Source organism: Stigmatopora nigra, chromosome 12 (assembly GCF_051989575.1).
Source record: "Stigmatopora nigra isolate UIUO_SnigA chromosome 12, RoL_Snig_1.1, whole genome shotgun sequence".
NCBI classification, from domain to species: Eukaryota; Metazoa; Chordata; class Actinopteri; order Syngnathiformes; family Syngnathidae; genus Stigmatopora; species Stigmatopora nigra.
The window spans coordinates 4,072,052-4,088,448 of NC_135519.1; the positions used below are offsets into that span (position 1 = coordinate 4,072,052).

General features: G+C 40.2%; 1 protein-coding gene across 15 annotated transcripts in view; it reads right to left on the reverse strand.

The window, feature by feature from the left end:
* dst (dystonin) overlaps positions 1-16,397 on the reverse strand; it is a 72,669-nt gene that overhangs the window by 4,212 nt on the left and 52,060 nt on the right. For 6 of the 15 annotated variants that reach the window (XM_077730185.1, XM_077730187.1, XM_077730184.1 and 3 more), the window contains 37 exons: positions 14,545-14,706; positions 14,263-14,433; positions 13,844-14,010; positions 13,334-13,493; positions 12,843-13,169; positions 12,586-12,670; positions 12,265-12,506; positions 11,910-12,116; positions 11,685-11,804; positions 11,493-11,600; positions 11,203-11,421; positions 10,926-11,129; positions 10,543-10,768; positions 10,233-10,459; positions 10,028-10,150; positions 9,843-9,944; positions 9,672-9,773; positions 9,380-9,553; positions 9,137-9,292; positions 8,858-9,055; positions 8,409-8,537; positions 7,886-8,047; positions 6,951-7,106; positions 6,596-6,802; positions 6,340-6,459; positions 5,477-5,646; positions 5,091-5,250; positions 4,192-4,515; positions 3,942-4,085; positions 3,666-3,854; positions 3,290-3,419; positions 2,935-3,098; positions 2,695-2,857; positions 2,303-2,457; positions 1,842-1,916; positions 1,666-1,683; positions 767-883 (listed from right to left, as the gene is read on the reverse strand). In XM_077730185.1, the coding sequence (XP_077586311.1) occupies positions 767-883; positions 1,666-1,683; positions 1,842-1,916; positions 2,303-2,457; positions 2,695-2,857; positions 2,935-3,098; positions 3,290-3,419; positions 3,666-3,854; positions 3,942-4,085; positions 4,192-4,515; positions 5,091-5,250; positions 5,477-5,646; positions 6,340-6,459; positions 6,596-6,802; positions 6,951-7,106; positions 7,886-8,047; positions 8,409-8,537; positions 8,858-9,055; positions 9,137-9,292; positions 9,380-9,553; positions 9,672-9,773; positions 9,843-9,944; positions 10,028-10,150; positions 10,233-10,459; positions 10,543-10,768; positions 10,926-11,129; positions 11,203-11,421; positions 11,493-11,600; positions 11,685-11,804; positions 11,910-12,116; positions 12,265-12,506; positions 12,586-12,670; positions 12,843-13,169; positions 13,334-13,493; positions 13,844-14,010; positions 14,263-14,433; positions 14,545-14,706 (6,063 nt within the window). The remainder of the gene's footprint in view (positions 1-766; positions 884-1,665; positions 1,684-1,841; positions 1,917-2,302; positions 2,458-2,694; positions 2,858-2,934; positions 3,099-3,289; positions 3,420-3,665; positions 3,855-3,941; positions 4,086-4,191; positions 4,516-5,090; positions 5,251-5,476; positions 5,647-6,339; positions 6,460-6,595; positions 6,803-6,950; positions 7,107-7,885; positions 8,048-8,408; positions 8,538-8,857; positions 9,056-9,136; positions 9,293-9,379; positions 9,554-9,671; positions 9,774-9,842; positions 9,945-10,027; positions 10,151-10,232; positions 10,460-10,542; positions 10,769-10,925; positions 11,130-11,202; positions 11,422-11,492; positions 11,601-11,684; positions 11,805-11,909; positions 12,117-12,264; positions 12,507-12,585; positions 12,671-12,842; positions 13,170-13,333; positions 13,494-13,843; positions 14,011-14,262; positions 14,434-14,544; positions 14,707-16,397) is intronic. The other 9 variants (XM_077730192.1, XM_077730191.1, XM_077730188.1 and 6 more) reach the window with 5 other exon arrangements.

Here is a 16,397-nt window from a genome sequence, read left to right on the forward strand (position 1 = left end):
ATCAATAATGAATTAATTGAATCAGAGCTTGTTTCCTTGGTGTTGCAAAGGTTTGGCACAAATTAAAGTTTGACCACAAAAACATACATTTTTTTCATTCTCAAATACACAAACAGCTCAAAGTCAGTCCAAATGGCTTACTTTCATTCTTGGATAATTGACTTAGGATAGTTTTACGGATTCTATGGTAAATCTAATTACTGCATGTTTGAGTTAGTAGAAAGAAATGACAGTGTCCACCACAGGAGAGCACTGTTGGACTGTTACTTGCTCACAACTGCGCTTAACGGTAGAGCCATTTGGATGTGATTTTGAGCGTTTAGTGAGTGAATGACACAGCCGCATGCTTTCTGTCCAAATCAGGATCGACGGAAGCACAGACATCAAACTCCCGCGACTCCAGCACCCCCTTGCACGCTTGATTAGTACAATCCAAGATGCATTTGACAATGATGCAGAACCAAGGCAACTGGCGCTGGACGACACACATGGAGGAATGGTTGAAATTATCTCTAATGTCTAAATCCATCACAGTGGGACACTCAAACATGAGCAAACACTGATGATGACCCTGCAACGAGTGCCTGCCACTAACATATTTGATCTGAAAAAGGAACTGAATCTTGCAATCTGTATGATTTCTCAGAATGATTCAACGCCACTGGTGATTTTAGTGATCAGATACATTAAGGTGATGGAGATTGAGTCATGAATCTGGAGGAAAATAAAAAAGGCACAATAAAACACTTGAAGAATAACCATTTACCAGGATACAGCTTTCCAAAACTGCAACGTGCAGGTGAGGGTTTAGATTTTGATTTTCCCTGTTTGCTATTGTCTCATCGCCGACTACGGAGTCATGTAAGCAGTGAACCAGACCAAACTGTCAAAAGAATTATAATTCAATTCATTGTTTGGTGAGACATGGACACATCAACTATACGTGTACCCCACTACCCATCGCGATTCCATGACAATGTGACCCATACCTGTCATGAATTTTACATTTAAACATGCATTTCTTTTATTTAAATAAAATAGGTCAAATGAAAGTAAAACAAAAAAAAAGTGAGTTTCAAACAGCGTCAGCCAACGTTGAGGTAAGACATTCCCAAGGAAATTGAAGCGCAATATAGCAAGCAGACACATTTTAATTCAATTAGGGCCCAGCAGATGAATAACCAATAAAAATGTAGGCTGAAATGGTGTTTTAGCACATTTGCAGGACAATAACTGAAACTCAAAAGTGGACGATATGGTGATTTGAGCGTTAATCGTGGGGTTATATTTTGGAGATTCTTAGTTCTGATGCAGTTTAAAGTAAAAATAATAATTCTTTTAGTGGAACTTTAATATATTTAATGCACCACGGGATGACTTAGTTGTTAATATATTAATTGCAAATTTAGGCCATTTCAAATGTAAACAACACTAGTTGGAATTCTTTTAGTTTCTGCCAGTTTTCAGTACTTCATAATTTGACGCAAAAATAACATGACATATTTTGAAGTTTCAATTCAAAGATTGCAGCTCTTTTCCAAACTTCTGAGTTCCAGTTTGTAACCATCAGCCAGGTAAGTGGGCATTATTAATTGGAAAACAAACACGGGGCAAAAAAAAAGCCATTTGAGGCAGAAAAGCACAGTTAGGGAAAACAAAATTTACCTGGTTTCCAAGGTAAAACTGGAGGTGCAGAGAACAATGGAAAATTCCATGTTAGCATTCTAGTTTGACACTCTCAGCTCAGGAATTTAAATACTAGTTTTCTTTCATGGTCAGTAAACTATACTATAATCATTAAACTTATATTCCAATTTTGTGACATGTAAAATTTGCCTTACCCTGTACTTGTTGGCACCAATTTGCTCCACCTGGAATCTTTTGGGACATTTGCATTTGGCCACTTGGCGTGTCACCTATAAAAAAAAAATATATATATATTTATAAAAACCAACTCATGCTTGGCTTTCGATATTAAATTAAACTGGCGCAATAACCAGCAGATGACGCTGTTACAGAGTAAATAAAGCCACCATTGTCAGTATTTATCCTCATCAGATTATTTATCCTTCAATCCCTACAGTATTGTTTTTTTAAGGACAAAGCATGACCTAAATTGTTGAGCATAGCTATTTTTGTATTGGTCGGCCAGACAAATACATCCAAGAAAAACATACTTGTGATGAGAGAAACTAATTCCATGAATAACCTACCTCCATAGATAACATTGAGTTTATTACTATAAATCCCATTAGGTTAAGGAACAGCAATTTATAGACTTAAGTGGCAAAATAATTGTTACCTCATCTTCAATCTTGTCAGCATCTGTCAGAGGTTTGTAAGCATCCTTGTTGGGGTGTAACGCTGCCACAAACTCGTAGTAATCGATGTAACCGTCACCGTCCCGGTCAAATATATCCGCCACGGCGCTCATTTCCAGTCGACTCGTTGGGAATTCTGAGGGTACAATCCCCCAGATGTGTTAAAAATAAAAATATTGGATGGCATCAATAACATTACGAATAAAAACCTATGGCAAAAAGTGCTTCACATTAATAACATGAATAAAAAAACTACTATACAAAGAATTACCTTATTACACTGATTATTTAATTGCTTTGGGTGAAATGATAGCCTTTTAAACACTCACTGTGCTTAGTAGATTGGGAGTAATTTCAAAGCACATCCACTTACTAGAAGACAGAATTCCCTCAATGAACTCTTGTCTTGTGACTTTCCCATCCTGATCTTTATCAATACGTCGGAAGAAGTCCATAACACGAGACTTTTTGTGGTTCATCCAACGCATGTAACGCTTGCGCCACACATCAAAGTCAAAGTTGGCAAACTCTTTCAACTAGATGAAGAAAAGAAAAACAGCGCGTGTTTACTTAAACTGACTAAATATATGCTACATTAGACATTGCAATTGACCTCCTCTAATCTGTCCAAAGCATCGTTGAGTTTCCGCCTCCTGTCCAGAGCCAGCAACCATACGTGTTGCCATTTACTGACCAGCAGGTTAACCCGTGGGTTTTTGGTTTCAATAGGTGCTTGTGTCGCTGATGCATACATGGTTTGTGTGGGAGAACGTTTTCCTGTAAGTGAAAGTTAAAAAAAAAAACATCAAAAAGTATTTCAGAACCTTGTGACAAGTGATAAGATCACTCCAGGTGTCAAAGTGAACTCAAGGAGGATGTTGAGTCACTCTGCAGTGACTCATCACTTGCCAGATGGTGCAGGTTTTGCATTGCAAAGCAAAAAAAAAAAAAAAAAGTAGGATACGCACTTCCAGCTCTTCCTTTGTCCAGCACAGGGATTTGAGAGTGAAGTTGAGGTTCCAAAGCAACCTTTCTTTTGTGTGTCTTTGTGATTTTGTCAACATCTGGTTGCTTCCTGGTCATTTCCTCCATGAAAGCCTGAAAGGTTAAACAAAACAATTGTCATAAACAAGGCTTCAAGTGGCTATTGTTTTATGGTTGTTAAAAAGGACCCACAAAAAAAGCAATACATTAGGTGTCTTGCTTAAAAAAAACACTAATAGGTGAATGTACCCTTAATCTAATTGTTAAATTATGACTGACCCTCAAATAGAAATAATACAGTTAAATCTCCCTTGCAATCCGGTCTTATTTTCTATTGTAAATGCAAAGAAATCCCTTTACCTGGTGTTCTGCAATGAGATTTTTGACCTCCTGGATCTCTTGCGGAAGAGCTTCCTTGTCCTTATCGCTCAGGTTTGACTCGGCCCATTGCAGCCAAGTCAGCAGGTTCTCCAGCAAGTCCTGAGTGGCTAAGGACTCACTGAGAGCTGTAGCCAGTCTCTGCTGGTGCTGCCTGGCCCAGGCTTGTACCTAAAAGTGCCAAGTGAAGATTTAGAACTTCAGTACTACAGAAAACGTACTCATTTTCCAAATATACTGCTGCATATCGGCATTTACCTCTTCAAAACGGGCTTTAATGATTGTGTTCCAGTGTTTGATTGTTGTAATTGAATCAGGATGGCAGATGCTTAGAATAGCCTCACCCAGACTAATGGCTTTATTCAGGGCAACTTGCTTTTCTTCCAGTTTCGTAATGAAATCCTTAAAAAAAAAGGAAAGGAACACATTAGGTATCCCATTGAGACCAAAATCTGAAGACATAAACATGATCACATTAAGATAAAGACATCTAAATGTAAGCACTTGCCTTGTGCTGGTCAATGAGTGCACGGAGAGCCTCTTCATCTTCAGGAAGGCTGCCACGGAAACGCAAAGTCTGCTCAGCCTCGGCTAGCCACTCCAGTAAAATGTGAACCGTGGAGTGAAACTCCTCAGCCTGAGACAAGGCCTGCTCTAGACGTGCCTGCTTGGACACCGAGAGGTTGCAGACGGTGTCCCAGCGGGTGCCCAGCTCTTGCATTTGGACTTTAACCCAGGAGGAGTCGGCGTGGCTACTGTCAATCAGCTCCCTGGCTGAGCGTTTCAGGGCCTGGACGCTGACTGTCTTTTTCCCCAGCTCCTTCTGGAAAACCTGGAGTGCATCACAAATGGAAGACTATGTCAAACATAAAACTGGGTGATGATAGGCTAAATAAAAGCTATCCGATGAAGGTCATGTTTTATTATATAATGGTCAAATGCCCAAACCAACATTCCTACAAGTTTCTTCAACTGGGAATTAAGACTTTTATATACATTTGTAGAGTCATTTTGAATAGGATTCATTGCCAAATCTGGGATGTATTTTCATCCAAAAGCAAAAATATATTTTTATTATGTGTTTGTTTGTGTTTTATGAGAAAATATTTGTCAATTTGGCTGCTTTAGGCATCCATTCAATGTATTTTAAAAGAGTGCTAGCCAAAGTAACAAGAAGCCAATTGTTGTGCTGCTTTTGTTATTGGCATAGAGCCACTGGCATAGAAAGGCTTTCCCACACATGTCAGAAGAGAGAGAGAGCGTCACAGGCTTAAAGCTCAATGGAGTGGTAATGAGATACCATGGCTATTGACTCAACTATTTTCTAAACACATCTTTTGTTTTCAATTTTGATAGATATACAATGAGGTGTTTATTCAACAAGGAAGATGAAAAAGAAGTTCAGACCTTGTGGTTGTCTATCAGGTTCAGGATCAGGTCGATATCTCCGTGAACTGGTTGGTCTTCAGCCATCTGAGGCTCCACCTTGTACAGCCAATCAATGAGAGCCTGCAGAGCATCTTTGAATTGGCCAGAAAACAGCAGAGCCTCCTCCAACTTGTTTTGCCTGTATAAATACACACATCAATGTTATCAATTATCCCAGACCATGCATATAATTGCACCCTAAAATGAAGGTATACTATCAGGCAGGTTGTGTTCTTCTTTTTTCCCTTGAAAAACAATAAATGGTTGAAAGAAAAGTAACAGTTAAAATGAATCAAAGCAACGAAAATGTGATTTTTGGGCATTTTTTTATATCCAAATATGTTCAAAATAAAATAAAAGCTTACCTTTCTATGGATTTTCCACAAACGGTGTCCCATTTGTCTCTCAGCTCGCTCAGCATGTCATCCAGTTTCTGATTATCATCTTGAAGTGAAGTTTTGTCCTTGAGTGCTCGTCCAGTTCTCGATGTCATATCATACACAGAGTGCTTGCTACCCAAAGATTTCTGGAACTCCTGTCAAGATGAAATCCACACTGCTATAGTACATTTAACACAATAATTGTAATACCGCATTTACCAGACCACTGTTATTAAAACTTCTGCTTTTTCTCATTAAAGTCACTTTTGCCTATCACATTTTTTTACTTGAGCATTCTATATATTCTAATTGAGTGCATAATAGATAGCATCCTAATCCATCTGTCTACGTCTTCTGATTACGATCACAGCTCTATGCATGGAAAAGCGAAAATGGGTCAAAACTCAAGAGCCTCTGCTCCAAAGAGATTAAAAGTATCCCAAAACACGGCCACCCCAACTACATTTGCTCTATCCTAGTATTATGACAGGATTAACACAATCTGCTAGTGCAGCAGTGCAGAGCGGGGATTATGTAGCCTACGATAGAATCAAAAGCGCGACTAATGTATGCACTATACTTTAATTCATTTGGATAGGTGTCAGATTGTTTTATTTTTTTATTAAAACCGGACAATGTGTTATTGAGATGTGTTATTGAGAATGCTCCTATGCGTTTTTCTTTCTGAATGAGACTATACAAAAGCAATCTTTTAAAAAGCTGCATCATTATTGAGATGTCTAAAAATACTATTATCCGCATTATGGTCTTTTTCAAACACTTTCTCAATGCATTTTCAAAAGCTTCAAGCATTAGTACCAACACTGACAAATGTTTACACCACTCACCTTGTGTTGCGACAGCTGCTTTTTGATTTTATCCGGCTCATTGGCAATTTCTACTTCCGAGTCCAGTGACTTCTCAGATTCATCCAACCACTCCATCAATTTACTCCAGTTTTCATGGAACTGAGGACAAATGAGATAAGATGTCAGCATCAGCAAATTCTGTGATGTTTTTTATTACTGGTGTATAAATATTATAACTTGTGAAGAATACAATAGACATTAAAAAAGAACTGATGATCTAGAAGCCTGCAAATACCTGTTTTGCTCGCTTCCTCGCATCATCCAGTACCCGACCACGTTCTACAGATCGCTGGACCAGTTTCTCCCAGCGACCTTGAACACTAAGGAGCAGGTTCTTGATCAGAACAACATCCTGCTTCTGGCTGAAGTACTTCAGATGCGTGCCTGTCTTATCCAGCTCAATGATGTCATCTCTGTGAGAGTTGACCTCAGTCACAAACATCTGTAGAGGAGACATTGTACGGACATGATTGTGTCATTTTAAAAGGATTTCAGTTCCTTGGCGAGCAAAAAAAGAGTTTGTGACATCATCACCCGAGCATGTACTGTAATGTGTTTTTTATGTATCGTTCTCATTGTGCAAGTATTACCTTGTGCTCATCTATCTGGAATTGGATGTTCTCAAGAATTAGAGAGGCAGCTGACACCATGTTTAGGGTCTGTTCTGCTTGGGTCAACCAGTTGATGAAGTCCTGCAGAGAATTATGGAAGTCTGTGGCCAGCGTCAAAGCCTCCTCCAGTTTTGCCTGTGAATATAAACCCAAGTGAAGAACAATCCCTTTGAATGATGTCTTGATTAAACACAGATGTAAGATAAAATCATTTTCAGTGAGTCATGAATTGAAGCCCTAACCAAATGAGGAAGTTTGTAGAGCCATAGAGGCCGATGGTCAAACAGATTGGAACTAATGGATTTTTAATTGAATGTGGAGAAACATCCATGTCACACAGCCATGTTAACAATGTTAGCAGGGTGATGTTTGAAGCTGGCTCTCTTCCCTCATATGTCAGTGAGAGGGCTAAAAGTGGACTCTAGTTGTCAGTTCTTTATTCTATTATGGGAACACTTTGTTTGGCTACAGACGGCACTGTGATTCTGGGAACGGGACCAAAGTAAAGGGGAAGCAGAATGTTTCAAGGAGAAGCCAGGCCATATTTGTAGTGAGAGAGTCACTTTGCTCTTGTTCTTTGTGCGGGAGTGTTATTGTTGTTTTGGTTTATTCATTAAGGTGAAGGACAAGTGCAGGATGAACCCTTATAGTTTTTTTGCAGGAATTCATTTATATTTGTTCGAGTGATATTCAGTAGGTAGCATATTAAAAGATATTGTTATTGATCTATGGTAAAGTACTCAATCTACACCCACATATTTGTGATCTTTGGCAAAACCTGCAACTGCCCCACTAAAATTGATGATGAAATTGTGCATTATGCAAAGTAATTAAGGTATTTATATTGTAGCAAATTACTAGGAACTCAAAAACTATCAATTTTTGGTCAAAACTAAATCATGAGGGAATTATACCTTCCTATCAGCAACTTTGGCTTGCGTCGCTTCCCATTTTTCCGTCAAGTTGGCAAGGTCCTGTTCGGTATTGCCTTCCGGCGTCAGAGTGAGTAACTGTTGACCTTTAATCATCAACTCCTGGTAAAGCTCCTCCTTCACCTCCAAGGCAGAACACAACTCCTGTGTGATGACATGACGCACCCGTCATTGAGTGCAAACTGCACATCTCTATGTTCCCACAAACTTTTAAACAGTATCATGTTTGCACTTAAGAATTGCTGCTCCCAAAAAACTTTCTCACAAAAAAGCGTGCAAAGTAACTACCCTAAATGGAAGACAAGGAAAATCAAGACATTCCTGGAGATAAGAGAATCCGATTACACTGAATCACAGTTTAAAAGACCATGAAGTCTTTGGGTCATCTTTTGCTATGGGAAGCCAAAAGAGACATTGAATTTTCACACTTGAGCAAAAGAGAGAGGAGACAGACTCCTCATGGCCCGACCATCTGCATGCGCAACTCGTATTGTTAAACACGTACCAGATGGGCGTTAAGCTGCTCGCGGGCCGTGTCTGGTAAGCCTCCCACCGCCTTTGATGCCAACAGCTGACGTTCTGTGTCTTTCAGCCATTGCAGCATATCTTCCACCTCACCATGGAAACCCTGGGCCTACAACACAATACAACCCGAGTCAGTCAAAAGATCGCACCAACACTCATTGTCCAGGGGGAGTGGTTCTCATTTTCTTGGATTCATTCATTATGTTTCCAAAACAATGGTTGACATACATTCTGTTTCATATATACGTCGATATATAGATGTCTTTGATAGGGAAACCTGAATGTTGAGTGATCCAAGTATGCACAGCAATGGGATTCAGTACTCTATCAGCTTTTCTTATTTATAATTTGTTTTTCAAGTCTGATTTCAATGACAAAGTTGTGAAAGGAACTTGAATTAAATAAAAAAAATACTTTGTGTTTATATACCTGGAGCAAAGCACTTTCCAACTGCTGCTTTCTCTGCTCTGTCCTCTCCAGGATGGCTTTCCATCGGTCATTTAGATTCTCCAGTTTGCTCTTTAAGCAAGCGGCTTCCTCTCCTGCACTGGATTGCACAAGTTCACTCCCCGCTTTGTTCACCGTCTCGACTGTGGATTGGTGCGCCAATACGTCAATCTGAAGTACCTGAGGAGAAAGCAACGAGCAGAAAATGAACTACCTACTTCTGTATGCTTAACAAGGAGATAAAAAAGTGAGAGTATTTACATGATGCTTGGCTAGCTCGATCTCAATGGCTTTAGGGTCGCCTCCTGCCTTTCTCTGCTCATTGAGCATCTCATCGGTGTGGCTCATCCAGGCCAACAGCTCATCCAGCGCATGCTGGAACTGTCCAAGTGCCAATAGGCCACCTTCAAGTTTGTGCTGAGGTAAGAGCAGAAAATCCATTAGAAATTGGCCAATGAGTAGAAACCACCATCAGACATCAACTTTTTATGTATTCTTTGCTACCTGGCGGTTGATGATCTTCTCATCCAGGTTTCCCCAAAGCATCTTGAGCTCGTACATGGGCTCCTGGATGGCGCATCGATCGTTCTCGTCGGTCACCTTTTTAAGCAGGAGGCCCGCCTGGTGGTTCAGGCGCTCCATTTCAATCTGCAGCTGGTATGCTTCAACTTTGTACTCCTAAAAAGACATGCAGGAAAACAAAGTCGTATTGATGATCAATTAAGGCATAATTCTAGAACTGCAATAGCATATCTTGTTCTGTTGAACTGAATGCAAAGTACATTAATGACCGTACCTTGAGTTCACCAATCTGCTGTTTGACAGTTTCTAGATCGGTTCCCACAGGTGACATGGAGTCCAGTTTGCTCTCCAAGATATCCACCCAATCAAACATACCCTGTGTGCACGGCAATTGAAAAAGTTATTATCCTTATGTCTTCAAAGATGGAAGCAATGATCAGCGTACCTGAAGACCATCTTGGAATTGTACTGCATCCTGCATGGCCTCTTCTAATCGGTCAACTCGTTCTTTCCAAGTCTTATTCAGATTTTCCCATGCAGAATTCACCTAGTTGAGTAACATCACAAGACATTGGTATGATACTATAGTTGCAATCTCGATAGTGTAAAAAAAAAGGAAAACGACTGAACCTCATCAATGCTTTTCTTTATCACAGGTTTGTCAGGTTCTCCACAGGCAGTCATGAGTTCAGATCCTTGGTTTCGAACCGAATCCAGCTCCTCTTGAAACCCATCAATCTCTTCCTTGAAACCCTGTAGAGATCAAGAGAACATGTTCAAGACTGAAGACACTTCTGATTGTAATTCATAATGACTTTGTTTCGTTTGTGCAGACCTCCAAAAACTCCTGCTGCTGTTTGACAACTGATGGATCCACGCCAGGCTCCTCCAACTCCCTTAGGAGGTCCTGGCTATCTTTGATGGTGACAATCAGGGCGCAGTGATCACACCAGAACCTTTCAGCCAGGTCCATCACATCCAATAGCTTTGCCTCTCGCTCTTCCAACAAGACTTGGATGTCAGTCCACAAGAATACCATGTGATCCAGGTTGTCTTGCACAGCTAGTGTAAAAAATATGTATGAAATCATTTTCCTATGAAGGTTTGACCGTCTATTGTATATGTATAGATTGCACTTATTATACCTTTGGCAGATAATTCTCGGTCTGCTGACCGCGCAATCATTTCTTCTCCTTGCTGCTTCAGAGTCTCAAAGGAAGGCTGTAGTTTTTCCAGATCGACGCTGACATATTTATTCTCGGTTATCTGCTCTTTGATTTTATCCAATTCTACGGAAATGGATGGAGGCTGACGTAGGCGCTCAGCCATCCGCTCCAAGGATTCCAACATTGGGGCGATTTTATCATGGAACTGTTGCGGAATAACAAAAAGGATCATTTTAATCAGTATTGCGACTACAAGTCCAAATAATCCTCAGTACCCACATTTATAGGCATAGCTAACCAATGATTACATCATATTTTTTTTACAATAGCAAAATATTTTAGTTTAAGAACAAAATATTGACCTGAGACGATTTGGAGATGGCTTCATCCAACTCAGCAGCTCTCTGTTTGACATCAGCCTTAAGTTTGGTGTAAAGTTGCTCAGATGTCGTGTACTTTTCTCTAATGGGAAACCCTTCTGCTGGGCTCAATTCCAATAACTGAGGGCCGGTCTTATTCATCTTGTCAATGTGTGGTTTGTGCTCGGCAATCAGCTCTCGCATTTGCTGCAGAGCAATAAACAGTTTGAAACAACCTGTTTTGAACAGAGATGCTGATTTTACTCTTGTGTCTTCTTACCCGGAGCTCCTCTTGTTGCTGCCTAAGTGCCTCGTATTCGATAGCCGGTGGGGGCAGCTGGTTGAAGAGCTTCAGGGTTTCCTGAAGCCACGGCGACAACTCCTCATAGGTTTCCCAAAACTGGCTCGCGAGAGACTGAGCTCGTTCTAGCTGGAGCGAACGCTCCGAGTTCAGCTGACTCACCGCAGCATACTTCTCGACTAATGTCTTGGTCTTGGCCTGACATGAGACCACATATTATAATGTATGCAGAAGACTGTAGACAAAGAAACACTTGCTATGATTTTCACCTTTAACACTTCTTTTTCTTCTGGCTTTTTGCTGCCCATGATGGCATTTCCTTTTTTCACTATTGCATCAACAGAGTCTTTGTGTCTCATTATGTCCATAGAAAAGACCTGAGGAAAAGTGATTTAGTGAATTTGGTTGGAAGTTTAACAAAAAAAACACATCCACAGACATACACATGGTGGTTGGCTGACCTTATGTGCTTGTAGTTGGACTGCAGTTTGGTCTTGACCCAGTTTGATCTCCCCCATAGACGCTAGGTTTTTCTCAGCGTTCTTGAGCCATGCTAGTTCAGATTCCATTGCTTCTTCAAACTGAAACAAACGGTGATAAAGACTTGAGAGATGGGAATCATTTCAAATCAAAGCAACAAAGAAAATGAAAGATTAGACTTTGAAAATCACTATCTTCTTGCGCACCTGCTGTGACTTGAGAATGTCGGCGTTGATCTGGTCAACCTGCTGAGTGACGCTGTCACAGACAGCTCTGTAGCGCTCATTGTCTTCTGTTACTAGCTTGTCAAGACCTTCTCGGGTGTGCCAGGGAATGAGATCCAGTAGAGAAGAACTCACCTCATTCAGCTTGTCCACTACAGCCTTTTGTTCTTTAGTCTCCATTAGCAAAGTCTGAAAAAACAAGTTAAACATTTCAAATAACGTCATAAATAAACAATAGTAAAGATCTCAATCTCTTCTGTAATCATTCTAATAAATTCCATTAAAAAAGTTACTGAGTTTCTCAACAATGAATTTTAATTTACAATCACTTTCCTACCTTTTGTTTTTGTTGATCTTCAGTGAGTTGCTCACCGATGGGCTGCTCATCAACATAAGAATTAATCTGAGTTTCTGCCTTTTGTAGCCATGAACTAAAATCCTCATGTGTATGGTGCAGCTTTGTGGAGAGACTCAAAACCCGTTCCAATGTGTTCAAAACATTGCCACTCATGGAGGTGATCTCAGCATACTTTGTTTTTATACCATCCAATTTCCCTTGAATAACCACAACCTCATCACCTGTAATTAGACAAATAAACATTACTCTATATACAAAACAAACAGCACAAATCATCCACAAATAATAAAGTGAAAATACCTGTCGTTTGCTTCAATAGTTCAGTTCCATTAAAGAGGGCTTGGTCAACATTCTTCTTCCTCAATTCAATATCACTTTGTAAAGCCTAAAAAAATGGAAATTACAACCTTAGAGAATAACATCAATAATATATTTTTGAATGAATATGATTAAAACAAAATCATTAAAGAAAAAACACTAACAAAACACTCGAAACCATGTGAGAAATGATTGAAATTGACAAGGGGGAAATAAGAAGCTGGGCTGGGTGTGTGTACCAGTTGTTCAGCCATCTGCTTTTCAAGAGTGTCTACTATGTAGTCCTCCACAGATACTTCAGTCAAGCGATCGTATGCCTCACTGAGCCAGTTCATGAGCGCCACCTCGTCCTCCCCAAATAGATGAGCATTGGCCAAGGCCTGTTGCAGCATCTCGCCTTTTCTCTTGCAGCGCTCCTGCAGCTCAAAGTAAGTGCCTTGCGTAGAATCCAGCTTGGACTGAACAAAGTCCTTGCCATCAACCGAGCTCACAGCTTTGAGCATCTGACCCAGACTGACGATGTGAAACAGGTCTTTACTGTGATTCATTATCTCCTCCTCTATGGCCTGAGTGCACGGGATGGCAAAGAATGCAACCAGAACAAAAAAAAGACAAACAGAAAACCAACTGAAATTGAATGGAAATGTAACAAATGAATGGTGAAAACATCAACTCAAAACATGATGGATGAAGGACTTAAAAATAACAAAACAAAAACATACACTGTTACCTTATGTTGGGTGATCTGATCTTCCAGTTTGGAGGTTTCGGTGCCAAGTGGTTCTGAGTTAGAGAGCCGCTTTTCGGTTACGGCCAGCCAGTCGCTCAAAGGCTCAAGAGTCTCATGAAACTGTTGAGTGACTACCAAAATGCTCTGCAATTGCTTATGCCTAACACATACAGATCAAAATACAGATTGAGTTTATGTCTCTATGTATTAATATGTGTAATTCACATCTACAGTGTTTAGTTAAACAAAGTTCTTTTAAGAAAATAACACAATTGATAAGGTAGCTGCATGTGTAAGCCAAGTTTTGTCCAGATAACGCAATACGAGTGATAAAGAGTTATACTTGAAAATTAAGCTGCTAGTTTATGAGGTGGCACATGCATACACGTCAATATGATGTTAATTAATTCATTTTACTGCAAGTTAAACTGCTATTTTGATAGTTTGGACATTTTCTACTTGGGAGTATTCATTTCCGCAGTCCATTGACACACAAATGCACACACTAACCTGTTCTCAGCTTTCTTGAGCAAAGTGTCCCACCTCTGCCCAAGGGATCTGACAGCTTTGGCAACCTTTTCCTTATCCTCAGACTCTGCCAGTTCCACAACCTTCCCCCCCTCGTTTTTTATCAGCTCCACTGTGGGCTTACGGTCATCCAACAGTCTCTGTAAGAGCTGTCAAAGCGGACAAAGAAGAAGATGTATTGGACATCATTAAATGCTCTGAGCAAATGTCCTTTTTCATGGTGGAAAACAGTCATAGACACATACTCAGTCACCATTACATCCTTAAAAGCTTTACAGACTGCAATTGAGTTTTACAATGAATGTCATTTAAAGAAGATAAATTGCAAAAGCGAAATGTTAGAGGCAGAATGCCATTTTATGTACTGCAAGTGTTCCTTAGCACACACAATAAATACTTACTTTCTGCTCTTGTATCTGTGCCTTGACCACTTTGAACTCTGCCGAGGGAGGCTTCTGATTGGCTATCAGCTCCTCTGTGTCAGTCAACCAACTGAGTAGTGAGTCCAGAGCATCATGGAACCTTCCACAATGTAACAGGGCTTCATGCAGCTGTGCCGAGCGCTCGGCAATCTGCGGTTGATAAGGTAAAATTAGATGTTCTGTTAGGAGTGGCGCAATCACACACATTTCTGGTGTTTTATTTATATCCTCTATTGTCATGCTTGGAAATTGGATACATGCCTTTTTATTAAGCGTGTTCCACTTTGTGTTGATCTGTTCCAGGTCATCTTCAAGTTTCTTTGTGTTGGTGCCTCTGGTTGCGTTTTGGATCAGCCCTTGACTGATGGAGTTGATGTCTTGGAGCTGTGTCTGTAATGGATCGATGTCGTCTTTTTGGAAAGCCTATAATAAAAAGTAAACAGTTGATTTGGAGGAGTGCGCTCTTGGGCTGAACAATAGGGTTTAATATCCAATTGTGTGTACGGGAAAACCAGAAGCAACTTAAATAGCTAGATATTGTTATTAAAATAGCCTAAAGTTAAAGAAAAAACACACTTACATCATGGACAATCTATCACTTTTGTCAGCCTGTTACATATATGGACAACAATAAAAACAAACGGTCTAAACGTGTTGTTCTTTTGATAGCAACTTGCCTAATTTTGGTCATTTGCTCCATTATGAAATGAAAGAAAATCTCAGAGAATCCTAACAATTTGCCCAGTAGGATTTTCCATTAAAAAAAATAAAATCAACTATAATTTATTGTTGTTGAAGGGCTAATAAAATTACAATAAATGCTCACTCACAAATGAACTGCCATAAAAAGTTCCTTGGCAACATCCAACTATTGTTGGTGCTAATGTGAATAGCAGAAATCCCCAAGGAGCTTTATTTCTCTTTTTTTTTGGAAGCGCAGCTTGATTTACTTTAGGTAGTACTTGTATTTCGGAATTACGTCCAATATAATTTTACGAGTTACCAAACCCATACTCAAAGGTTCACTAAACTCCATCATAAAACCAATCGTAATAAATAATAATAATAGCTTGATTATGATCTCTAAAATTGCTTTGACACCGAGTTCCCCCAGATCCTGAAGTTCTCTTCCATGAGTGGAGCCAAGTTTACAATGAAAGTCAGATACATGTAACCATACAGACTTGCAGGGAAAACATAGTTGCCTCTTCATGTAATAAGATATGTACTGTATACTGAGCCAACAACAACTCTTCTAAAGACCCATATCATTCAGTATGGCAGATTCTAAAGTCCCTAATAATGGAGGATCTTAAAATGACAAAGCTAATTCAGGGTACCTGTGAAGTGGAATAAACCATACAGTCCGTTTCTGGACATATAGTATTCAGTAAAGCCTCAATCTCCCCTGCGTGTTGGAAAGCATGTAAATCTTTTGGCAGGCAATCCTCCACTGACTGCAGGAACTCTTCCAACTCTTCCATATTGCATTGTGACGCCACTCGTTGTACAGTGTATGGTTTCTTTTGCTGACGGCTGTCAATTGGAAGAGTGACAGAGTTTCCGTAAGTCTCAGCCTGTGCCACCAGCTCAATGTCTTCTTGGGATGGCGCGCACTCCAAGACCTCAGCTGTAGATAACTCCTCGTAGTCTGTTAAAGTCTTTGAATACCAGCCAGAGGTTTCATCAAGAGTCCTAAACGCAGATCTCCCAGCAAACTTATATTCTCCAATATTGAGGGGATTTTTTTCATTCAAATTATCCAGGTCAGATTGCATCTGTTGTGGCTCTTTAATCAGGCAACCACTTTGGTAGTGAGTATGGTTATCTCGTGTAGGTGTGAATGGGAACTCATCTTGTCCTGAGCTTAAGGACCGGAGCCTTTTCAGGTCCCCAGACATGTGCACGGCCTCTGAAGAAGAGAGGCTTCTTGTGCCTGGGCCTGCCTTCCTATGAGAGCGTTCGGCATGCCGTTCCCTTTCCACAGTAGGACTGTAAAGGCCTGAGTCTTCTTCGGATGTCAAGGAGCTAGTGACACTTTTCCCTCTTTTTTCACCAATCATTCCAGGTCTCTCCGCACTCCCAGAACACAAAAATCCACTCCGGCTACCGTA